The sequence below is a fragment of the Vicugna pacos genome, chromosome 8 (genome assembly GCF_048564905.1).
Source record: "Vicugna pacos chromosome 8, VicPac4, whole genome shotgun sequence".
Classification (NCBI taxonomy): domain Eukaryota; kingdom Metazoa; phylum Chordata; class Mammalia; order Artiodactyla; family Camelidae; genus Vicugna; species Vicugna pacos.
The window spans coordinates 16,453,774-16,480,414 of record NC_132994.1 but is presented as its reverse complement, the minus strand read 5'-3'; the positions used below and the strand labels follow the sequence as shown (position 1 = coordinate 16,480,414).

At 32.1% G+C, this 26,641-nt stretch overlaps 1 protein-coding gene across 7 annotated transcripts in view; it reads left to right on the top strand.

Moving 5' to 3' along the window:
- The window catches only part of SNX14 (sorting nexin 14), a 59,292-nt gene that overhangs the window by 27,645 nt on the left and 5,006 nt on the right, over nt 1-26,641 (top strand). For 5 of the 7 annotated variants that reach the window (XM_031680244.2, XM_031680243.2, XM_072965572.1 and 2 more), the window contains exons 9-24: nt 176-251; nt 999-1,043; nt 1,152-1,232; nt 1,333-1,447; nt 6,743-6,898; nt 7,271-7,395; nt 7,898-7,956; nt 10,171-10,197; nt 11,949-12,081; nt 16,416-16,617; nt 18,815-18,898; nt 20,451-20,551; nt 22,260-22,371; nt 24,258-24,298; nt 24,433-24,552; nt 26,423-26,546. In XM_031680244.2, the coding sequence (XP_031536104.1) occupies nt 176-251; nt 999-1,043; nt 1,152-1,232; nt 1,333-1,447; nt 6,743-6,898; nt 7,271-7,395; nt 7,898-7,956; nt 10,171-10,197; nt 11,949-12,081; nt 16,416-16,617; nt 18,815-18,898; nt 20,451-20,551; nt 22,260-22,371; nt 24,258-24,298; nt 24,433-24,552; nt 26,423-26,546 (1,601 nt within the window). The remainder of the gene's footprint in view (nt 1-175; nt 252-998; nt 1,044-1,151; nt 1,233-1,332; nt 1,448-6,742; nt 6,899-7,270; nt 7,396-7,897; nt 7,957-10,170; nt 10,198-11,948; nt 12,082-16,415; nt 16,618-18,814; nt 18,899-20,450; nt 20,552-22,259; nt 22,372-24,257; nt 24,299-24,432; nt 24,553-26,422; nt 26,547-26,641) is intronic. The other 2 variants (XM_031680246.2, XM_031680245.2) reach the window with 1 other exon arrangement.

Here is a 26,641-nt window from a genome sequence, read left to right as displayed (position 1 = left end):
ACTCCAAGTGTGGTCTGTGAACAGTAGCATGAACATTACTTGGGGGCTTGTTAGAGATGGCAGAATCTCAGGGCACACCCGGACCTACTGAGTCATAGTCTGCATATGAGCAGGATTACTCTGCAAGAACTCATGTAAATCACTAAAATATATACAATATCGTTCCTTTTTCCAGATCCCTGACCTTACTTTTAAGAGAGATCCTCTCTGGTTCAGTGTTCCTTCCTTCTTTGGATTTCCTAGCTGATCCGGTAAGATGTAAAAAAATATTTTTTCTTTAATTGTGATAAAATACATCTAACATAAAATTTATCATCCTAAACGTTTTTATATGTACAATTCAGTGGTATTTAGTACACTTACATTCTTGAGCCACATCGCCGTTACCTATCTCCAGAACTCTGTCTTACAAAACTGAAACTTTATACCCATGTGAACAGTAATTCTCCATTCCTCTGAGCCCCTGGCAGCCCTGCTTCTTGATTGTATTTTCTGTCTCTATGAATTTGACTACTCTAGGTACCTCATATAAGGGGAATGATGCAGTATTTGCAGTCTTTGGCTTATTTTATTTAACATAATGCCCTCAAGGTTTATCCATGTTGTAGCTTCATGGTTCATCAGAATTCCCTTCCTTTTCAAGGCTGAGTAATATTCTATGTTTTGGCTTATTCATTTTGCTTATTCATTCATCCATTGGTGGACACTTGAGTTGCTTTTACGTTTGATCTCATAAGATTTTGAAGAAACAGGAATAATTTATAAGTGTCTTTAATGCCAAAGTCAAAATAACTTTCCCCATTTTCATGATAGTTGAGAACTCTATATTGTAGATTTTTTAAAAGTCCCTCTGTATTACATAAGTGCAATGCTTTACCACTGCTGCACTTATTTCTTCATTTTTCTAGAAACTTTCATAATATGACAAAAGCTTTGAGAATTCTGGACAGCATACAGTAATGGAATTATCTTGATCTATCTTTATTCTTTTCCATTAGGATACTGTGAATCATTTGCTTATCATCTTCATAGATGACAGTCCAGTAAGTATTGGACATATTAGAAAATACTTCAGATTGCATTGAATTTTGATTTGTATCTGTAAAATCAAATGGCATTTTATTGAATTAATTAATTCTCTTTCTTCAAAGCCTGAAAAAGCAACTGAACCACCTTCCCCTTTGGTTCCATTCTTGCAGAAATTTGCAGAACCTAGAAATAAAAAACCATCTGTAAGTATTTTTAGCAGTGATAGATATTACTTTTGATATAAACAGTTTTAGCACGTATTTATATAGCCTTAACTTATTCTTCCTCCTGTATTGTATCAAGGTGCTGAAGTTAGAATTGAAGCAGATCAGAGAGCAGCAAGATCTCTTATTTCGTTTCATGAACTTTCTGAAGCAAGAAGGAGCAGTGCACGTGTTGCAGATTTGTCTGACTGTGGGTGAGGCTTACCTGTGTACTTGACCGAAGTCACTGTAAAACTTTTCCGTATACTTCAGTATTTAGATTAGATCTGATGTTTTAGTTGTCCTCTGTCACTGTACTAAATTTCATTTACTAGATATTCTAAGGGTACCTGTGAGTTGGCTCCCAAGTGTCCACTCCTTTCCACATTGTGACATAGTCTGTAACTCGTTTCAGCCAAATCCTACTAGTAGGAAAAAAAAAAACTACTAAAAATTCAGAATAATGAAAATATATTAAAGACCCAATCGTTAGCGTTTTTGTCATAGTTTTTGTTAAGGATTATTTTGATTAAATAATCAAATATAAAAATGTTTTATTTTGATTATATGTTCTATAACATCTTGCATTGTTGGATTTAGAAACACTGTATCGACTTACCTGTTAAAAGATTAATTTTTTAATGCACCTGATTTCTTTTTTAAATATAACTTAAAAAAATTGAGATATAATTTGTGCAGTGAAACTCATAGAACTTGGATCCGTTTTGATAAATCTGCACATCAGTATAACCTACACCTTTATAGATACAAAGAATATTTCCTTCACCTTAGAAAATTCCCTTAGGGCCCTTCCCAAACGATCCACCCCTGCCCCCACTCGTGCCAAAGCAATCACTGTCTCGTTTCCCTTACCACAGATTAGTTTTGCTTTGTATAAATGGAATCTCGTAGTATGCACTCTTCTGTGCCTGGCTTCATTGATTAAGGATAATGCTTTGTGAGATTGATTCGTGTTGTTGTGTAGATGAGTGGTTTGTTCTTTTTTTAATTGCTAAGTAGTATTCTTTTGTATGAGGATATCACACTTAATTCATTCTCCTTGGAGATGATTGTCTGCATCGCTTCTACTTTGGGGCATTATAAACCTGCTGTGCACATTTTTGTATGGGGCTTTCTGTTGGGCATATATTTAATAACTAGAAGTAGAATTGCTGCGTCACGGGATAGATATATGTTTAATTTTATAAGAAAGTGCCAAATTGTTTTCCAGAGTAATTGTACTATTTTACTCTCCAGCAAAGTGGGAGAGTTCTGATTGTGCCACAGCTTTACCAGAATTTTTCCATTTTAGTTGGTGTGTGGTGGTATCTTGCTGTGCTTTTAATTTGAGTTTCTCTAATGACACTTAATCATGTGCTTATTGGCCATTTGAATATCTTTCTATGGAATTGTTTGTCTTCTGCCTATTTTTTATTGAATTGTCTTTTTTTTTGTCATTAAATTATAGTAGTTCTTCATGTATTCTACATACAAGTCTTTTTGTCAGATATAAGTATTATTAATATTTTCTTCCAGTCTATGGCTTGTCTTTTCATTTTCTGAGTAGTGTGTTTTGATGAGCAGAACTTTTAAATTTTCATGAAATTCAATATATCTGTTTTTAATTTTATGGCTAGTGCTTTCTGAGACTTCCATAAGAAATCTTTGCCTATCCTAAGTCAAGGTAGTATTTATTTCCCTGTTTTTCTCTAGATGCATTATAGTATTTTATTTTACATACAGGTGTGTGATCTATCTTGGAATACTTTTTGTATTGGTATTAGGTAGGGGTGGAGATTTATTTTTCCCCTGTATAGGTATCCAATTTTACCAATACCCATTTTTTGAAGAGACATTTCTTTCCCATCTTGAATTATTTGGGCATCTTTGTTAAAACATACATGTGTGGATCTGTTTCTGGATTCTGTTTTCCTTTGATCCACAAGTCTGCTTTTTTTGGCCAGTACCACAGTCTTGATTACTTTGGCTGTCTAGTAAGTCTTGAAATCTGGTGGGTCTAAGGCTTCCCACTTAGTTCTTTTTCAAGATTGTTTTAGCTATTTTAGGTTCTTTGCATTTCTATGTAAATTTTAGAATTGCCAACCCTCCCCCAACATACACACACAGCCTGCTTTGTTGTTTTGACACGGGTTACATTGAATCTATAGATCAACTTAGGGAGTAATGGTGTCTCAAGAGTATTTAGATTTCCAGTGCATGAACAGGGTATATTTTTTCATTCATTTCAGTCTTATTTAATTTTTCTTCATGAAAATGGTTTGTAGTTTTCATTACGGCTCTTTGATTTTGGATTTATTTGCATGTGGTATTTAAAATAATTTTTCAAATTGTTGCTAAAGTATGATTTCTTACATACTGTCTTTGTATCCTGTGACATTGCTGAATTCACTTGTTAGTTCTAGTAGCTTTTTTGTAGATTTCCTTAGGATTTTCTATATTTACAATCATGTCATCTGCAAATACACAGATTTACCTTTTCCTTTGTAATATTTATGTCTTTTATTTCTTTTTTTTGCCTATTGTGATGGCTGGGACCTTTACTCTAATGCTAAATTCAGGTGGTGAGAGCTGACATTTTTGCTTTAGGGTAAAATCATTTAGTATTATACCATTAAGTATGATATTAGTCTGGGTTTTTTGTAGATCCCTTTATTAGATTGAGAAAATTCCTTCTCTTTATAGTTTGCTGGGAATTTTTATCATGAATGGACAGTGGCTTTTTAAATGATTTTAGTGCATTTCAGTAACCTATTTTGTCACCATGTTATTCCTAAAGTCCTCTTACTATAGAGCTGTAGTGAAGTCCCCTCTTTATTAGTAATTTGTACATTTTTTCTTAATCTGTATTGTTAGTGGCTTATAAAATTTTTAATATTTTTGATCTACTCATTTTCACCTTTCATTTATAGTATTTCCTTTCTTCTACTTGAGTTTAGTTTGCACTTCTGGTTTCTTAAGGTGAAAACACTGATGATTAATTTGTACACATCACTTCTTTCTTAATATTCTCACTTAAAACTATAACTTTCTCTCTATGAATTGCTATAACTGAATTCTGAGAGTTTTGATTTGTTGTTTTTTTATTGTCATTCAGTTTGAAATACTTAAAAATTTCTTGTGGTTTATTCTTTGACCCTTGAGTTATTTTGAAATATATTGTTAAATTTCAAAGATTTGGGGATTTTTGAGATATCTTATTATAACTGATTTCTGATTTAATATTGTTCTGCTCAGGCAACATATTCTGTGTGATTTCAGCTCTTTGAAATTTATTGAAACTTGTTTTATGGCCCATCCATATGGTCTGTCTTAACGAATATTTCATGTGGATGTGAGAAGAATGTTTTGCCGTGTTTGGGTAGTGTTCTGTAAATGTCAGTTAGGTTAAATTGATGGCTCATGTTCATATATTACATATTTTTTCATATTTCTTAATGGAGCTATTTCTCCCTTTAGTTTATTAATTTTTTTCCATGTATTTTGAACTTTATATTAGGTACACAGACACTTAAGATTGTTATGTCTTCTTGATGAATCTGTCTTTTTATCACTATAGAGTGCTCTTCTTTAACTTTGGTAATTCTCTGTCTTGAGGTCTGCTTTGTTTGATACTAATACTATATCATCTTTCTTTACACTTGAATTTGCATTGTATACTTTTTTCTATATAATTAAAGTATTTAATGTATTTACTGTAAACTATATAGTTGAATCTTGCTTTTAAGAAAAAAATCTAGTTTGATAATCTTTGTTTTCTAATTAGGGTGTGTAGTACATTTATACTTAATGTAACTATTGTATGTTTATTCTTAGATCTTTGGTCTTGGTGTTTCATATTTGTTCCATGTATTCTTCTTTTCATCTTTTCCTACCTTTCTTTGAGTTATTTGAGCATTTTTTAATGTTTTGTTTTATCTCCTCTGTTGACTTTTTATTTATGTCTCTTCTGTTTTTTTTGTTTGGCGGTTGTTCAGTGATCATAATGATTACCCTATGCGTCTTCTGTTTATCACAGTCTAATTTAAAAATATTTTACTGTTTCAGGAATAATATAAGAACCTGAGTGTACCTGAGTTTACTCCCTTCCTGCTTGTTGTGCATGTTATCATATAGTTTAATTCTGTGTAGGCTATGAAACCCCACAGTACATTGTTATTTCTTTCTTAAACAATCAACAGTCTTCTACACACGCACACGCACACGCACACATGCGCACGCGGACACACACATTTTGGCCCTGAGAGTTACTGGGATATTTACTTTTCTGGTGGTCTTTATTTTTTTCTGCAGAACTGGATTTTGTTATCATTTTCCTTCTGCTGAAATACATCTTTTTTGCATTTCTTATAGTACCAATCTGCTGGAAGTAAATTCCCTTATTAGCTTTTGTCTGTCTGAAAACATGTTTATTTTGTATTCATTTTAAAAAGGATATTTTCACCAGATAGAGAATTTAAAGTTGATGGGGTTTTTTTCTTTCAGCATTTTAAATCATTCTTCCATTGCCTTATAGACAGAACCATTGTTTCTAATGAGGAATTATCTTTCATTCTTATGTTTGTTCTCCTATATATATGTCCCTTTCTCCCTGATTGGTTTTGTAATTTTCTCTTTATTTTGGGGGGTTTTTAGCAATTTGACTATAATGTTTTCTTTTTATTTATCCTTCTTGGATTTTACTAAGAGTCTTGGATGTGTGGGTTGGTATCTTTAATCATTTTTGAAAATTCTTGGCTATTATCTCTTCAAATATTCTGCCTTGTTTTCTCTCTCCTTTCTTTTTGAGACTCCAGTTACATGAATTTGCTATCATTCCCAAAGATCTTTTATGTTCTATTCCAGTTTCTTCTTTTTTAAAACAAAAAACTCCTTCCTTTCCTCTCTGTGTTTCAGTTTGGATAATTAAGATTTAAGAGGCAAACTCCATATTACCTCTCGTAATTAAAAAAAAAAGGCAGTCAATATTTTGACTTTCCTAATGGTATCATCTATCATTTTAGAAGAAAAAGATTGTTTTGTTCAGGCTCTCTGCTCCATCACTAGTCTGTAGCCTCCATGGTAGAAAGATACATTGTTTAAAAACATTGTCTGGGACTAAAAAAAGCCTTAGTTTTCACTGTTATTTAGTGAATCATTTCAAAATATTAAAAACCCTTGATATAAGAAATTAATCCAATATGTTCTTTAAAGAGAATTTTACAAATGTGTTTACTGTTCTAAATCTTAGAACATTTGTATTGCTATGCAGGTGTTTACATATTTCATATTAGTATATAAAGTATTTGATTGACTGAGCTTTTCTTTCATCTGAGTAGTTGTTTTACTCCCAATTAAATCTTTTGAAAAAGCTTAAAATGATGAGTAGATTGCTTATAATTGCTGCTTTAAATATTGATTATAGTTAGACTAGGGACATGAGGTTTTCATTGAATAGTTTTATTCAATGAAAATAATTCACTTTTAAAAAAAACTCTTTCTGAATTTGCTAGAGGAATTCAATGACAGAATTTTGCGACCAGAGTTATCAAATGATGAAATGCTGTCTCTTCATGAGGAGTTGCAGAAGATTTATAAAACATACTGCTTGGATGAGAGTATTGACAAAATTCGATTTGATCCCTTCATTGTAGAAGAGATTCAAAAAAGTAAGTAAAAGATGATGATCAGAATGAATTTTGTAGCTCTTTTACTCTTTTCAGAGTTTTTTTCATGTATTCCCTGCTTATTATTGCAACAGCTGTGTGAGATACACAGGCAGCCATTATCCTGTTTTCCTAACAAGATGAAAGCTTTGATGAAGAAACTTATTCACCATTCACGTAACTAATACTTGCCCGAACTGGAGCTTGGTTGTTCTGATTCCTCATTCCAGTGTGATTTATATGCCTGACAGTGGATATTCTGTAAAACAGTTTTAGTATTGTTTGTATTCTCTTTCACTGTCATAAATTTTAAACTAATATATAATGTATTTATGCTTTTCATAAATAATTTCTATGTTGTAATTTTTTTAATAGTTGCTGAAGGCCCATATATAGATGTTGTGAAACTTCAAACTATGAGATGTCTTTTTGAAGCATATGAACATGTACTTTCTCTCTTGGAAAATGTGTTTACTCCTATGTTCTGTCACAGTGATGAGGTAAGTCAAAATATTAATCTTGTTTGAGGATTCTTCTTCAGAATTTATTAGTGGCTTTGATATGTTAGATGAGTAATTCAAGTAACAAAATAAACAGAAAAATAAAGCATGATTAATTAAGAAAATGAATATTGTTTTCCACTTCATAACTTAAAGGACATTAGAAATTGATTATAAAAATAATTCTCAATAACAAAACCATGTGTGTATGTATATGACTAGTAGATTGTGACCAAATTGGTCTATCTCATTTGCCATATGCCTGAGTGACTTTGTAGTGGTGATGCAGAAACCCTATTCTTCTTGTGTATATGTTATTTACAGGCTTGTGGAAATGAAATGGCCTGAATACCTCCATTTGCAATATCTGTCCTTACTCTATTTGACTGTGGTTATATTCACTTGATTTAAGTAATATTTTCTTTAAACTGGAAAGTAGTAACGTAAAATAGCATGTTTCAATATCAAATATTAGTTTAATAAGTCATAACTATTTTTGAAGTATTTCAGACAACTTTTAAGAGGTGCAGAATCACCAACACGCAATTCAAAATTCAACAGGTATGGTTATTCAATCATGTATGGTTTTTTTTGGTTCTTGATGCTAATCATTCTGTGATAGCATTGTTATTTTTATTAGCTATTTTTCTTTGAATATGTGGTTTCATTGCTACATAAGCAGGCAAGACATTTTACTAAGGAATTGTAGAGCTAAATTACGTATAGTAAGTTGAAAATGCCTGAAATTCTTTTAGAAAAATTTAAGAAACATACCATTACCTTGTTAATCTAATAATTAACACTTATTAGTGCTTAATCACCTGCTTTACTGGACACTATGTACTGCATGCGTAATTGAAATCCACAGTTAACTCAATTTTAGAGAATAGGTTGTTTTTTTCCCAGAGAGTGCTTTTTAGTAAAGTACCCACTGGTTATAAACGTGGAGGGTTTTTTCTCCCTTTCCCTTCTTGACTTTCTGGAAACAAAAGTGTGTAGTCAGATGACCTCAAGAAAGGCATCTTTCTCTTCAAGAAAGAAGAGAGACGCTTTATCCATTTATAAACTGGATAATTAATGTCATGATTTGTCCCTTACATTGTTATATGTACAAAATTGACACAGATATCAAATCTATGATCTGTAGAATTAATATTCACATTGCTTTTAACACCGTCCAGTTTGAGCAAGGATCTGATAATATACATATATATAAATTGGAAATGTGGTACAAAGAGAGAAGTAGATAGGTCAGAAAATGGAGTAGTTTTATATAGAGATAGTACAAGGAACAATGTGAAAACCTTAGCCATGGGGAGAATGTATTTCATTTTTTGGCATTACCAAGGGTTGTAGAAATAGATTTAAAGTTTTTCTAATGTTGACTATTAATTTTTACATAATGCCTCAATATAAGTAGTATACATGTTGTAATTTTTCTGAAAGGTGGGAAATATCTTTATGATTCTTTGTTAAACTGTCACTTGTTTACTTTTTTGTTAGAATTTATGTATTGCAGTCATGAAACAACAGTTAATTTATTTAACAAAAAGCCTATTCATGCTATTTCAAATAGTATTCTTTACCCAATTCATGCACCTTCTTTCATGTGAATGCTTTTTCAAAACTTTTGTCAGATTTCCCAGCATCACTTGAGAAGCAGGTGGAATTTATCCCTGTTTATGTATTTAGGACGTTTAGAGTCTCATACTGACATTGATCTTAATGAAACACCTATATAAGACTATTTAAGAGGAAATGGTTCTTTGATCTCATAAGCCTGTGGAGTAGCTAAATGTAAGTCAGGATCATAACGTCAGAGATGGAAAACTTTCTTTGTTGCTTTGAGAAAACCTAGTTGTCTTCAACATATTAAGACACTGATTTTGCTAGCTTTAAAGCATAAAATTAATATGAAGAAAATATGAGTTGTTTTCATTCTAGGTACTGATTATGGTCTTTTAAAGTATGTTTTTCTTTATACTGACCTGACTCTAACATTAACTATCAGTCTTGTCAGGACTCTGCTTCTGTGATACTTAATGATTTATTTACCTATGTAGAATAAGCTAAAGATTTTTAACGTTTTTTCATTGAAAATTTAGAGTAACATTGCTAATTTGCTGTTAGATGACTTAAAATATGTAAAGGATTTATTCATATATTTCATATCTACATTCTTTTTAATTGTATTTTAAAAGTAAAGCTTTAATGTGTGTTAATATTGATCTACTATTCTCTTTCGTTCTGTACTTAAAGCATACCTTAAAAAAATACTTAGGGGTCTTCTGTTAACTTTGCTTCTTAGCTTAAAACATAACTTTTTAAAATACCCAAACAAAAAACGTTTGTAGCATGCACAGTTCTATCTAATCCAGACATGAATTCCGTGCTAGAAAATACGAGTTTGTTTTCTGTGCCAGGTTTTTGATGGCTTAGTCTCTGAATACTTCCGCTGTATCAAACAAATGGTATGCCTAAATGAGGACGAAAAAATACAGAATTATTTCCTGACATATTGAGTTTTTAAGAACTTCTTTTAATGATCTAGAATTCAGACTTCTCCCTCCCAACAGTTAGTCATTGTGTTTTGTTTCTCTTTCCTTTATCATGTTATTCATAAGAATTCCTTTCCTTTGTGAAGATGAATGCTGTCCCTCTGTATAACTTTTAAAGCTTTTTAATTTTGTTTTGTGTTCTGAGGTGAAACTTATTTAATGTCTGGGCTTTCTCTTTCTCTTTTCCTTATATAATCTCACGTATATGTTACTGCAGAGGTAGCCTAAGTTTGGATGATTTTCGGTAAGTCTTGAGACAGCATGTGATTCTTCTCTGTATAAATTATCTGTTTAACTCCAGAAAGTACACTTTATATAACTAAAAAGAAAAAAAAGATGAAATACTTTTATTACTTCCTTTATGTAAGCTATTTGGGATGTTCTTTTACAATTAACTCTACTTTGATTCTAGATGTCTCCTTTTTGAAATAGCATGATACATGTCATCATAAGATAAAAACATCAGTATAAAAATAAAATGAAAAAGCTAGTATTTAGCTTTTAAAGGCTATTGACTCATTTTTTTGTTACTAATTTTACTAAATTACTTTTGGAATTATTTGTGTTTAAAAGAACTTTTTCAAAAGCAAAAAGTACAATAGTATTTTGGGGCATAATCACAAGTGATATATTTTAAAAATATGTCATATTTCAAAAAGCCCAATCATTTTATGATTTATCTGGGTCCTGAAGATTAGAATAATCTATCTAGATTTTAGAGATTTTAATAATATTTCTTCAACATTTTCATATTTGTTTTTGGAAACATTTCTTCTATCAGAGAGACTTATGTTTACAATCCTGAATTTTTTAAAAATACTAATTGCATGTTTGTTTAATAAAATAATCTTCTAGTTTAAGTACCCTTTTTACTATTTACTACTTATTATTAGAGTTTTTCCAGTTTTAAAATTAGTTTGATTTGCTCCTTGGACATGTATAAAATGCATGTCACTAATATACCTGGTGTATTTGAAATTTGATCAGTTTACTTTTATTTCTGTAATTGTTGCATTATTTTTATAAATACATTTTCCTTTAGGAATAATAGCTATTCATTAAGTTAAGCATTCAAAACAAACTTTCTTGGATTTAAAACAGTCGTTTTTATTTGGGCATCTTTTGTAAGGGTAGTATTATAGTGAGCATGAATTTTAAATTGGATAAAAGTTATGTTTTTATTTGTTGAAACATGTGGCAGTAGGCTGTAATGGAGGAAATTTTTGCTGCTTTTTGGCATGTTTTTGTTGTTACTTTCTAGCTATTTTTGCTTTAGAAATTCACTTTTGGAAAAAAATGATAAAACCGGTATTTAATATATATGACAGACTGGGCTTCTTCCTTAGGCTACATTTGCTTTTATCTTTATGTTCATTGCTAACCCTTCCCTTTGGCATTTAATCATTTGTTTTTATTACTTTGAAGTTACATAATATACTTCATTTTTCTTTTAAGTATATGTATGATTATCAAGTTGAAGTTTGCTTAAACATTTTTAGTCATTCTTAGAAATTTTTTGTTCAGTTTCGTCTGAAAATGAGGTACTGAGAAGGCTGTAGTGTTATATTTTTTTCTGTTACACTATGTTACTTCAGTATTACAGTGCAGTTCTAAAGGATAGTCTGTTTTGGACATTAGTCTTAACCACATTTTTAATCTGTTATTTCAAAACGTGTGTGGCAGTAAGAAATAAGTACCACTAGGGGGCTCTCATCTTTTATACTTCTTAGTTCAGTTAATGTTTTAAAGTTAAATAGTAGGTAAATTTCAAATGTTGGTTAATAAATATTTTCCCATTGGTTCATCCCCCCCAACCCCACATTTAAACTTTAAATATTCTGTCCCTTTTGGCTTTTGAGATACTGAGAGTTAATTTAGGACTGAGGACTCCAAAAAGTTACGTTTAGCTATACCTTCAGTTTACCTTTCACAACTCTTTTTGTTGCTGTTTACAGTGATTTGCTATTTCTTGACGCATTTTTGTTTAATATTTAGGAGCACACAGAAAAGAGGAGAATCATTTGGAATCAGCAGAATAGGTAGCAAAATTAAAGGAGTATTCAAGAGCACCACAATGGAAGGAGCTATGTTGCCTAATTATGGTTTAGCTGAAGGTGAAGATGACTTTGTAAGTAAAAATTCTTCTGTTTGATGTCTGTATAACTTCAGACTTACAGTGGACATAACAAATTGGATATGCTCACTTGTTATTTTGCCTCTTTTTTACCTTACTTCTTACTTCAAACTTCCTTTATATTTCCCATTCTTCCATTAGTTATTATAGTTTCATGGTGCTGATTAGATGTCCTGCCTAACCCCTTGATACTCAAATTGTGATCTGTGTATCAATAGCATCAGCATTAGCTAGGAGCTTGTTATAAATACAGAATCTCAAGCTGCATCCTAGACCTGCTGAATCATAATTTACGTTTTAACAAGATCCCCAGTTGATTTATATGCACATTACACTCTCCATGCTGTTTTGTTTCTTTGGTATCTTTTGACGTGAAGTTTTGCTTGAAATGCCTTTTTGCCTTTATTTATTTAGAAAATTCATACTGACCTTTCAAAGTCCAGCTGCTTCCCAGAAACCTTTACCTGAGTCCCCCAAATAGAACTGAACATTCCCCCCTTTGTTGCCCCTATTAGATCATATGTTAAAACATGTACCATATTGTGTTTGAAATTATGATTTAATTTATGTGTTTGAAAGTATGTTTATGAATATCTTCCCTCTCAATTAGTGACTTCCATAAAGGCAGAAATTGTCTCATTTGTCCTTTGCGTTAACAAATCTTTATTGAGCAGAGATCCTCAATCTTCATTTTGCCTTCTAATATCTCAGAGCACTAGAGAAAAAAAGGTGATTAGGACCTAGACTTTGCTTATAAGAAACTCACTAACCTGAGTGTAAAAGGAATGAATATTAGTGACTGGATTGGTAATGACCAAGAAGGAACTGGGGAGAGAAGAGTGAAAAAAAAACATTTTCCCTCTTTACCCCTTCCTTTCAATGTTTTTAACATTTGTTAAAAAGGTTCACTGCTTCTTCACAATAATTTAAATGGAAGGATATCTTATTTAATCCTTTTTTTGTTTTTAGATAATCTAAATACAGCATTTTTTTTCTCTTTATGCCCTTGTTTTTCCTTAAGAATATGGGTAGAAGAAAGACAGTAGACCAAAGGAGGGAGTCTTTTAAAAAAATAATGTTTATTTAGGTTTTTAAAATTTAAGCATGTTTTTAAAGTCTCAATTTTTTAATAATATAGAAAAGTGGAAAAAATTTAAAATACCACCTATAATTCTATCACCCAATAACCACTTCTGTTAACATTTTGGTGAGTCTGTTTTTTTAAAATACCTTTCCCTTCTCACCCCCATAAATTTAGGCTACACACACACACACACACACACGTCTATACATATATATGCATATATAGTTTGTTATCCTGCTCTTTCTCCACTTAATATTATAACAAAAGCATTTACTCATGTTTTGTGAACTTTTTGAAACATAATTTTTATGGGAGGAGATGTACTTTCTTTGTTGTTCTTTCCATTTACTTGAATACAAGCTATATTTTTGCTTCAGGAAGAGGAAGCTATCTTTAAAAAGCTAAGAAAGTTTATTCCGTTTTGTAGTGGCCAAAGGAGGAAGAAAATTCTTGATTTGAAGCAAAGACAATAATAATGGAAAGTAGAAGAAGAGGGCAAACTAATCTCTAGTACTCTGAACAGAAGAGGCAGGGGTGGATAGTGTTAAACCAGACCAAGATGGTGCCCACTAAGGATGTAGGGGGCTCTGTGCTAGTTCTAAGCTGTGGGACCTTGGGAAATCTTTGCCTTGTTTAGGAAGTTTAGAGGGAAGGGAAGTAGGGGAAAGGGAAACTGCCAGTCTCACTGCCAGGGCTAAAGTGGTATGTGATCCAAAATTGGGACCTGAAAGACTTTTTCTCTCTCTCTTTTTTTTTTCTTTTTAGAAAAATGATCACCTTGATGTGATCATTTGATGTCAGTGCCTCCTTGCTATGTGAACTTGGGTAAATTGCTTAATTTTATTTTGATTTAATTTCCTCATGTATGAAATAGGGATAAGAGTATCTAGCTTATATATGGGTGTTGTGAGGATTAAGCAAGTAATATGTATGAAGCACTTAGAAGTACCTAGCACATAGTAAGCACAGTGAGTACTACACAGTGTTATAATACCATTATATAAATTATTGATTAAACCGGCATATGTCTGCTGGCCTGGGAACAGAGTCTGATGTAAGATTAGATCTCTCTGAAAATTTCTTTCCAAGTTCAGAACTGATTTACAAGTAAACTTCTGGAACATAATATGCCCATTGGTATATTGACAGTTATCTCCACATAGGGAAAAGATAATAACGAGTTTAATTAGTGTTTCTCAAGGAAATAGGAGGACATCTCTTTGCCTTTTATCCTCGACCTCCTTTATTCTTATGCAGGAAGATACACTCTTTGTAGAGGGAACATCTATTTGAAAATGAAAAAGTACTTGGTTTTCCTTTTTTAAAAATTTTGGTTATGTACTTTGAAATAATATTAAAGGAATCCCTGAAAATTCTTCAAGAAATATTTCCCTAGAAGTTTTTCCTTTGATTTTTTTTATATAAACACCATTTTAATGGTAAGAGTACTAAAATATAAAACTTTGTCCTTTGTCTTTGATATTTTTATGTTGCTAAGAATTTTGTCCTCCCATTTTGTTTCTTGGATTGATTTTGTGGAATTTCTTTTTATTTAAGAATGTTCCATTTTTGACTTTTAGTCAGCATGTTAAACAAATTCTCTATCATTTTATGATTCATTTTATTGTCTCTTCTACAAAGCCAAATCCATTAACAAAAATACACTTGTGTTAACCACAGAAAATGCTGCCCTGTACCTCAGATTCCAGGCAATGGAGTGTGCATTTCCCTCACACAAGCTTCTCTGTTTTTCTTCCACTTTTATAAGGAGATAGCCTTGTCTCCAAAGAGTCAGAAAACCAAGATCTGTCATCTGTTTTTATAGTTCTATTTATTTTTTTAGGCCTACGAGACTTTTTTGTTTTCAACAGAGCATTAAGAAGTCCTCCTAAGATTATTAACAGTCTTATTAGGGATTACTGAAAGCCATTTTCAGACAGAAACAGAAAAAAGGATCATTGCCACGAACTCTGTGGAAGAGGAAAAAAATTCACTTAAAAGAAAGGTGACTCCCAGGTGTGAGAGGAGAGTAGAATAGAGAGCGAAGGTAGGGTGCTAGAATTCTGGAGAGAAGTACCTCTCTGCTACTGTTTTGCTCTGACTAGACTATTCTGAATTCTCTTGAGTGCTACAAACTTTGACTCGTTTTCTTAAAAAAGTGTGTTCAAGATGGTTGTGTTTTATCTGTAAAATTTTGCCCCTTTAGTATGAATCAGAGGTGTCTTGGTGACCAGGTGTTATAATGTGCCAATTCAGAGGTTCTCTTCTGATTTAATGAAGTAGACATTTTTCCCCCCTTCTTTCTGCATATGTTTTTCTAGAACATGTTTAAAATTGCTTTTTAAACATAATTGCTATTCTGGTAATTTTTAAAAAATATTTATTTTAAACAGTTAACATTATTAAAATTTTAGAAGCCAGGAGATGAATAAACAATCTTAACTATAGAGGTGGGTCCTTTTCAGACCTTTTTCTAATTTAATATTATTTAATGCAGCAGTGAGTATATTTATACTTGTACCCTTTTCACAGATTAAAAAATATTTATTTAGAATAAATACTTTCATTAGGATAAGTTCCCAAGTGGAATTGCTTAGTTGAAACTGTTTTATGGCTTTTTGTAAATACATATTGCCAAACACTTTCCAGAAGGGTTTTACTTAGATCTTGTAACTAACAATATATTATAGGGGGACAGGGTATAGCTCAGTGGTAGAGTGCATGCCTAGCATGCTCAAGGTCCTGGATTCAATCCCCAGCACTTCCAATAAAACAAAAAATAAATAAACCTACTTACCTCCCTCACCAAAAAAACAAGCAAACAAACAAAAAATCCCCAATGTATTACGCATTCAGTTTATCTGTGCAATTTCCATCAGTGGCTGTTATCATAAAACCTTACATTCCTAAATGAAAGATATCAGTACAGTAATTTTACTTGTTATTACCAAAGTTAAATATTTTTCTATATTTATGTATATTTATTAGCTTTTCCAGTAATTGCTGAAGTTTCTATTTTCTGTTGAATTTTCATATGTGGATGATGTAATGAAACCTGGAGTTGATGCTAGTAACTTGTTAGTTTTAGTTTTTCATCTTTACATTTTCAATAGAAAATTTGATATCACCTAATTTCAAAAATAATAACGAATTATAGATTTATACTACTTTATAGTTGTATCTCATATGCTATAGGTGTAAAGGTCCTGGAAATACTTAATTTTTACTGATGATTTTTTTCCAGATTGAGGAAGGTATTGTTGTAATGGAAGATGATTCTCCAGTAGAAGCCGTGAACACACCTAATACTCCTCGGAACCTTGCTGCATGGAAAATTAGCATTCCATATGTAGACTTTTTTGAAGATACATCCTCTGAAAGGAAGGAGAAAAAGGAGAGGATACCTGTGTTTTGTATTGATGTTGAAAGAAATGATAGAAGAGCCGGTAGGAAGCTTTATGAGTACTTTCTTGAAAGATGCCCATTTGTTTGTATTTCTCAGAAATGAAAGTTTCTAACTGTTGAATATGACTGCAGATAACAAAAGATGTTCAGGACAGAAAATTGAATGAAAGCTCAGGATATTCTGTGTCATCCCTGTTGCCCTATTTCGTGCTGCAGCCGCTGGTGTTCTCCAGTGTCAGCACCGCAGTGGCATCGTGCTGCGACCACTTAACCCTGCCTGTCTCAGCACGGCAGGCAGCAGGACGGTGCCACCTGCAGGACACTGCCATCTCTGAGCTCATCTGCCTGTGCTAGCAGGGCACATAGGGAGTGAGGTACCGGCATCTGTCGGTGTCTGCGTCTCTGAGAGGGTTTCCGCTCTCCCCCACCCCTCCAGCAGATGTTTTCAGATTAGCAAATGAGTCTTCTTACACATAGTCTAGGCACTTCTCAAGCTTACTGTGGGGCTTGGAGCGAGTGAGACCCCACATGAGCCTTTTAAAAAGGGAATCTCAGTTTCCTATAGCACTTTGGGTCCCTTGAATGTCAGTCACATTGGGTTTCTAAGCCAGACATTTTGCAGACTCATCTCCCAGGTGTAGATCCCAGGGATTGGGGGGCCTGTTGTAGGCCCCAAACCCTTGCTTCTCTGGGAGAAGTGCCAGACTGGTGAGATCCCTCTCTGTTCTGTGTCGCATGCTGGGGATAAAGTTTTTGCCAAGATCATGTCTCTGCCTTTCTTACCTGTCTCGGTGTGGTCCTTTTGTCCTTTGTTGTGCAGGAACAGTTCATCTAGTTTTTAGAACTTTTTCAGAAGAAAATGATTCATATGTAGCTATAGATTTGGTATGTCTGTTGGAGGTACTGAGTCTACGATCTTCCTGCACTTCCATCTTGGACTCCTGCCCCCCATATAAGTAAATTTATGAAAACATGTAGTAACTTTTACCTCCTTTTGAAAGATTTATATGTCATATACTGTACAATGTTTTAGGAGTATACTTTTGTTTTTGCCTTTTGGACAACCGTCTTTAATTTTTCTGCTTTATTTATAAAAGTTTGGCTTAATTTGACATAAAATTAAACCCAAAATATCTTAAAACTTGTATTCTAAGATAATTTTTGTCATCAGTGCTGCAGACATTTTACCATCAATATAATGTGCTCTTAGGAAGCCATAATGGAAAAAAAATGTATCATTTAAATACTACATTGATTTTATATGTATAGCAGAATTTTAACAATTTTAACATTTTTAAAACCAAAACTAAGTTTAATATAGATCTTAGAAAAATAGTATTTGCTTTATAGGATGTAACTATATCACGTTGGTTTTTCTGAATACATGTGTTGTTTTTGAGTTGTCGTGGGTTCAGTTAACTTGATCCATTGCATTTCCAAATCTGTGCTAGCTGTTAACATTTTTGGGGTGTTTACTCTGCTGTGCACTGTACAGAAAAGTTCTATGGTGGATTATTAATGTAATAGGTACAATTAAAGATGGTAATTTTTATTATAAGCAAACTAAAGCACAATGAAGTTAAGTTTTTGTTCAAGTTCACATACTTAGTAAATGGGGGAGCTGGAATTGAAATAGGCACTGTGACCTGATGAAATTACGTTGTGCTGTTCAATTTTCTAGTCACTAGCCATATGTGGCAGTTAAAATTAAATTAATATTAAAATCTCAGTTCCTTACTTACACTAGCCACATTTCAAGTGATCAATAGCAATATATGGCTAATAGTACCTATGTGAAAATATAGAACATTTTCAGAATTGCAGAAAGTTCTCTTGGATTGCGTTCTTCTGTGCGATATATTAGGTCAGGACAATTGACAAATATTTGAGAGCTCCAAAATTGATTACAAATTTTTATGAAATGTGTCATTTTTGTGACATTTAAAACTTAAGCATAATTGCATAATTTTTTGAACCTTCTGTAAGCTTTCTGATTCTGTTGTAGGAAAATGTATATATTGTTGAGATGACTTCATAAATAGGTGAAAGGTATCAGTCTCTACTAAGTAACTTAAAATATTGGATAAAATATGTTCATAATGTGATGCCAAAGAATAATAAATTATTAAGACTGGAATAATTTTTAGCTTTGTATGCTTAAAGTTTTAAATAGTGCATCCTCTCAGTAGTAGTTTGTTAAGTTATTTATTTCTCAGTGTGCATTCATTTGTTTTACAGTTGGGCATGAGCCTGAACATTGGTCTGTCTATAGAAGATATCTCGAATTCTACGTACTTGAATCAAAACTAACAGAATTTCATGGTATGTTGTCCTTTTTGTATAAAACTTTACATTTCAGCATTAGCTTTCTTGAACGCTGTTGAACAAGATTAACTTTCTAATTTTAAGTAATTATACTAAGGAAATTTAACAGTGACAATTGTATACACTACTATTGATGATAGAAATGTACCGTTTTTATCTTACTTTAGCTTATTTATTTTTTCAAGTTTTTACAATGCAAATTTATTGCTTTTTAAATAATAATGATATTAAAAATTTAAAAGATAGCTATCCTTTAAGTATATTTTAGAAAGGTTCTCTTTCCAATTTAATTTTTGTTTATCTTAATGTGGCGGAGAATTTAAACCAGATATTTCAGAGTTGCTCTGTTCTTTTGCCATCATGTGAAGTAAACACGTTTGCTATGCAACATGGCAAATATTTTGTTAGATTTAGTTACGGAGAAAACACCTTATAGTTATATGTTTCTTTTAAGGGTAGATCAATTATAAAAGGAGAACATTTTTTCTTTTCAGTTCTTTCTCTCCCTTCTCAGTCTCTCTTATCTATACATTTATTTTAATTAATATTAGACATATAGTCATGAAATATTTCCAGTCATTTTGTATATAGATTGTTAAGTTTGAATTGTGTATTCTGAATCTTTTTATTTTAAAAAAGCCATATAGAGTGTCCCCTGAGCCAAGTTCAGGTTTCTTCTGAATTGAGAAGAACATGGAGACTTCTTCACCCTGCTATAAGACCAAAACCCACAATAAGGAGACTATTAGAAGATAAAAATACAAGGTCCCACTGCATACTTTTTTGCCCAGATTTTGAGTTTGTATTTGCCTTTAAATAGTTTTCTCTTTGCCTTTTGCCAGTCTGGTACAATGCCATCCTTGTCTTGGTCTTTCTCTGAGACTTTTCCTTTTGGTTTAGAGTTGAGAGAAGATCATTTATCTCCATAATTTAAAATCCTGGATCAACCAGTGTTGGTTGGACTCCCAACAGTACTTTTCCTTTTTGGCACTAAAATTTCCAAAGTCAGCCCTATCTGAGAAAAAAATGTTCATGGTTTTAAAATTTTGTTTTTAAGCTTACATAGCATTGGCAAGATACTTCCTTTTTCCTATGATGATAGAGTAGGTATTTCTTTCTTTCTTTTTCTTTTTTTTAAATGGAGGTACTGGGGGTTGAACCCTGGACCTCATGCAAGCCAAGTGTGTGCTCTACCTCTGAGGAATATTGCCTCCCCTCCACCCCAGTAGGTATTTCTTTGGTAAGATTTTGTATAATAGAATCCCACCAATTTCAAAATAATCTCATAATTTTTTGAAGCTTTTTGTTTTTACTAGTATAGAAGGCTAAATAAATCTGTGTCAGCTAAAAGCGGTGATGTTTTGGTTATCACTAGACTCAGGTTCTTTGTTCTGAACTTCTGTCTCTGAATTTTGTCAAGATTATTTAAAGGATAATGCCACATCTACAAGGCAGCATTGTGAATCCGAATTTGCCATAGTAAATCATAAATTAGGTTTTTAAAATAGTAACAGATCATAGTAATAACTTTCATATGTATTAATTTCAGGCACATTTCCTGATGCCCAGCTTCCTTCTAAGAGAATTATTGGCCCCAAAAATTATGAATTCTTAAAGTCTAAGAGAGAAGAGTTTCAGGAATATCTCCAGGTATAGCAGCAACATAATTTAAAACGTCCTCTAATTTGTCCCTTTTTCTCTTGTACATACATATGTGCTTTGCCTTAGAAATACCTGTCAGTGTGGATTTCTAGAATTCTTTTAGTAAAAAAATTTTTTTCCCCTGTGGAAATGGATCATTGTCAAGAGTGTGCTTTTAAAAAACAATGATGACCAGTGAAATACCAGGTATTTTCTTGGAGGGAAAAAAGTCTTGTGTTGGGCTTAGTGTAAAACTTCTGGTGTGGAAAGTTAGAAGGAAAGAAAAACTTTCGGTGTAAAAAATTAAATGCATCCTAAGAATACTGGGTGATTTTTGTTATTTTGTGTTTTGCATTTTCTGAACTCTGGAAATTTCCCTCCTGTTTTATTTCTTAATTCTTTTTTCTTTCTGCAATTTGTAGATGTTTTTCCAACTTCTTGGCATTTTCTTACTCTCTACCAGTCATCACTTTAATTTAAATACTGTTTTTCTCAATGTGTGTACATTGTGTTTCGTAAACAGTGTAATTGATATATTTCTATTGTTGGTATAGTCTGCTTAAAAGTTACTTACTTGAAACTTCTCTAAAAGTAATGTCTTTTTTCTTTAATGAAGTGAATAAGGCCAAAGAGTGGATACTTTCATTTGTTTTATTACAAAAAAAAAGAAAAAACTCCTTTATTTGGGCATGGAATTTTATAGTTTTAAGTGTTAATTCAGTTAAATTTGTATGTTTTTTAGCCAACAGTAAGTACTTTTAAGTTAAAAATATTTAACAGTGTAAAGGAATATTTACATTTTATTTTCTGTATTTGAACCCAGAATATTTCAACCCAGAAAACATTTTTTGTGTAAGTTTTTGGTGGTATGAAAATTGAAATATGAAATAACTATGAACTACTGCAAGGGTATTTGAACACAGCATATGCAAAAACCTGTGCCTTTGTTGATATCATTAACCCATTATTTGAACTGACTAATTCTTTCTAAGAATTAGAGAACCTCATTCTAGAATAAATATTTTCTGGTAATATGGAATTAAATGTTGCAGTACTGGTATTTCATTTATATAGATTTCTGCTCATAGAGCTTTGTAACTATGAAATAGTTACAAAACATTATTAGGTAAGACTGGGTTAAATTTGGCTTTAAAACATCAGTTTATCTTGTTAGAAGATAGTGTTGCAAGGACAGACAATAGAGTCTCCAAGTTGTTTTGTATTTCCATGTTTGGTTCTCTGCAAAACCCTTTATACCAGTTTCCTTTAATTATCAAGAAAGTTGTATGACATTGTAACACTTGTTCTGTAGTTGAGAAACTGAGAAGTAATATAGCTCATCTTCCTTCCTGTGTGTCAGGTACTGTGCTCAATGCCTTATCTAACAATGCTTTAAGTGGGTAGTGTTATCTTCATTCTGCACATGAGGAAACCGACTCTTAGGCAGTATAGGAACTTTTCTAGGGACACCTAGCTAGCGAATGGACAAGCCAGAATTGAAACCCATTCGTGTCTGAGTACAGAGGTCTTACCTATTATGTGATGCTATTCTTTCTGTAGATGTGCTTTGTTATTATTCTGAATATAAAATAGCTTTTGAGGATTTAAATTGGTTTTCTTGGTTAAAAAATCATTTTAATGTAGTTTTCATCACCCTTCTATATTTTGAAAACTGTTTCTTCCTTTTTTTTTTTTTTTTCTGTTTTTGTTCATCAAGAAACTTCTGCAGCATCCAGAATTGAGTAACAGTCAACTTCTGGCAGATTTTCTCTCCCCCAATGGTGGGGAAACACAATTTCTTGATAAGATACTACCAGACGTAAATCTTGGTAAGTCAATTTAAAGAATCATGTAGAGTAGGATGAACTGAAAAGAAAGGAAGTAGTATTTTCAGATTAATTTAGAAAAATAGTTTATATAATGAAGCAATATATCAAATTCTAAAGGACTTTTTATACACTGTTAGTGGGAATATAAATTGGAAAACCACTTGTATGTAAAACTGAATGACCCAGCAGTTCTTCTCTGAGATGTACACTTGAGAGAATCTTGTATTCATGTTTAGGAATGTTCATAGCAGCATTGTTTATAATAGCCAAAATTGGAAATAATACAAATGTTTGTCAGCAATGAGGTAGGCAGATAAATTGTAGTAGATTCACAAAATGTATACCTATGGCAATGAATACCTGTATCATGCTTGGAACGGTGTTGATAATCTTAACAACATAATGTTGAATTAAAGAAGCAAGACACAAAATTATATATACAGCATGATTCCTTTTATATAAAGTTCAATACCGACTAAGCGATAAGGTAAGTCTGAAAAATTTGAATAAAATTGTTAGAGATAATAACGAAAGAAAAGCAGTATTTCTAAGTATATTTTATATAATGTAATCTTAAGTATATATAGAACTAAATGAATGGATTAAATATTGTAAGTGGGCATTTGGCTTTTATCCGTATCTCTCCAAATAAATATATATAGTTGAGCTGAAATATTTGGTGTGTGTTTGGTGGGGGATCTTCCTATCTGGGGAAAATGTGAGAACATTTTTTACTTGGTTATATATAATGTTTAGGGTATAGAATTGGGTAGACCTGGTTACTGACTAGGTTTCACTAAAGGAGAAAAATGATCAAAGATGATCCAGGTTTCTGTGTAAACTAGATGAATGCTGTTACTTGCTGAGATAGGGAATACATTTAGCATAGTTCTGAACTTGTTGAGTTTATAGAATCCAGTTCAAGAAATTTTATAAGGAGGAGAGACCAGGAGACAGGCATGGAGTAGAGATTTGAATGCTATTTGAAATCAGAAAATCAGACTGAGGAAATAATTTGGCTCAGGAAGAGCATGTCAAAGAGATAAGCATAGGATGAAACACTGTAATTTAAGGAACCTGGGAAATTCTAAGGCAGGAGTAGTTTATGGGGGGGTACCAAAAGAGAAATAGCCTGGTGAGGGGTTTGGAGGTGTGCATGTTATTAAACAACCTCTTTTTAAATTTTTCTTTGTTTTTTGCTGTTGCCATTAACAATAGCAAAATTGCTGTTTTTTCTAAATGAGCTGAAAGAAGTTTAAGTTATATTTCTCAATTTTGACTAATTTTTGTAGTCACTTCTAACTGCTTGAGAAAATCTTATGATGTGTAATATTTTATAATAAGGGAAACGAGATAAGATCAAGAAAAAATTCTGGCAAACAGGACTAGAATGTGTATTCTTAATCTGAAATTCAGGATATCAACTATTCAAATAGCCAATTTACATGTTGTAGCAATTTTTAGGACTGTTTTTGGACTAACTTTTGCATAGTTTTTGATACCTTTATATACTCACTATTGCTTAAAATCTTTTGCAGACATTTCTTATGGAGTATTTCAAATATACACAGAAGTAGAGAAATTTGTATAATGAACTCCTTACCCCTTCAGCAGTTATCAACATTTGGCTTGTTCCGACCCTTGCCCTACCTCCCACGCCACTCGATTATTTTAAAGTATCCCAAATGTTGTATCTATAAATAGTTAAGATTGCCATATTTGTTGTAAATTTTTGTTAAATGTGAAATGGTCAATTATAAATATTTTTATCATTTTGCTTTTTACTTGGCTGTTCAGTGTTTAAAGTTACCCAGTGAAGTATTCATATGATCAATTATGCAGTATGTTATGCCTTTATAAAATTAATATTTTACTTTTAATTGCAGGGAAAATTATAAAATCTGTTCCTGGAAAACTAATGAAAGAGGTGAATAACTGATTTATGTGCATTCTATAAAATGATAGTTATAAGCTTTTTAAAATATCAGTAAATTTTAATGAGTTGTGTGATACTGAAAATCATAGTCTTGATTTTTGATTTTTATACCATCATCTCCACAGAAAGGTCAGCATTTGGAACCTTTCATCATGAATTTCATTAATTCTTGTGAATCTCCAAAGCCTAAACCAAGTAAACCCGAACTGACCATTCTCAGCCCGACTTCAGAAAACAATAAGAAGGTACTATACACTGCCTCAAAGAGCTGTTAAGTTTGAAGTTGAAATAGCTACTTGAGATGACTTTTCCATTATAAGGAGAATCCTGTGTTTATGAAATGGGTGGGACTTTATATTTTGCTTATATGGAAATCGGTAGTTCCTTGGTTATTTGCTATAAGACAGTAAATGTTTCTTTGGAAATTGTATTTGCAAGCTTCTACCATTTCTGTATTTTGGGCGATTTTTTAAAAGTTTTCTTAGATTGCAGATCAACTTCCAGTAATCAAGGAATTAGTTGCTGTAATATATTTGTTTATTTGATGGTATTATCTAACTTTAATGGCTTATAAAATATTTCATCCATTCATTAAACCCTGCAGTTTATTATGTGCCTGCTATTGAGGGCTAGGCACTAGGAATAAAAAGATAAATTCCCTATCTGCAAGAAGATTAGTTTTGTGCCAGAGTAGTACCCAGCAAGGGGAACGATGTGAGCTCAAAGAGCAGCCCTCCTCACCTCCCAAAAAACTTCATTTTTAAAAATTATTAATAAGGGTATATTTAATTTTTTTCACTGTATAAGTTTATTGTTGGTAAACAGAAATCCAGTTGATTTTTGTGTATTGATTTTTAATTCAATAATCTGGCTAGACTTACATTAATTTTAGTAACATATCTATTAATTCTTTTAGGTTTACACACTTATCTGCAAATGATGGCAGTTTTGTTTCATTCATGGCTGGGACCTGTTACACAGGGCAAATGATTGCAGTGTTTCATCATTAAGTAGTACAGCGTAGCTTTTTTGGTAGATACCCTTCATGAGGTTAAAGAAATTTACATCCATGTTTATGGGTGCATTTAGCCTGTCATTTTTCTTTCTCATTCTATTTTTGTCAGGTTTTTGTATTAGGGTTATATTAACCTTTTTCAGTTTGCTGGTAGAGTTATAATTGGAATTACTAGTTCTTTAAGTAAGTGTTATCTTGGTGAAGCCATCTAGGCCTCAAGTTTTGTTTGTAGGTTTTTTTAACAACCAATTTAATTTCAGTATTCTTCAGGCTTATTATTTCATGAGTCAGATTTTGATAAGTTGCATTTTTTAACAAATTCTCCCGCTTACATAAATTTGAAACATTTTTGGCCTGAAGTTGTCCTCTTCGTTTTCTCTGACATCTGTAACTATGTCCCTTTTATTCCTGACATTGTTTGTCTTTTTTTCTTTTTTAATCAATCTTGTGAAGGTTTTGTCCATTTTATCATCTGATTTTGTTGATCTTTTCTATCAGTTATTTTCAGTTCCTTAATTTCTGCTATTTAATTATTACTAATGATAATAGTCTCTTTTTTATGTGTTTTTAGGATAAGTAGAGCTGAGATTTAGTTGCATTTTTTCATTTTTGCTGTAATTCTTCATATCTTATTTTTTTCATATATTAGGCCTTTGTGGGCTTTGACTGTTACTGTCCAAATAAACTACTAAAAGCTTAATGTTCATCTCTGAACATCCTTCAGTTGAATAGTGATAATTTTTAAATCATGTTAGATTTAAAGTTAGCTATTATTAATGCTTTCTATATCTTTACATGTTCATTTCCTCCTTTTGGTGTAAAAAATCAAAGGGGTTCTTTATGGGTAATAATTGTCTGTTGTGTCTAAAATGATTAGACTTTTATATAATATTTTGACTCCTCCCCCCAAAATCTTGCATTTTTTCATTCAGTTTTGGGTATAAATGTGGAATCTTGGAGGCAGATCTTAACCTATCTGATATTCTGTTTTGATTGGAAAAAGTTTAAATGCCTTTGCTCTGTATCACCTTACCTTTAGTAATTATTATCAGCAGGTATAGTAAACTATATCTTTTTTACTATTTCATCTTTTCCTTTAGCTTTTTAATGATCTGTTTAAGAATAATGCAAACCGTGCTGAGAATACAGAAAGAAAGCAAAATCAGAATTACTTTATGGAGATGATGACCGTAGAAGGAGTCTATGATTACCTGATGTATGTAGGTAAGAGCTACATGGTTACTGTTCAAACCTGTTTCATTTATGTGTTGTATTTCTTCTGTGATGCAGATGAATGCTCTTGAGTATCGCCCCATTGT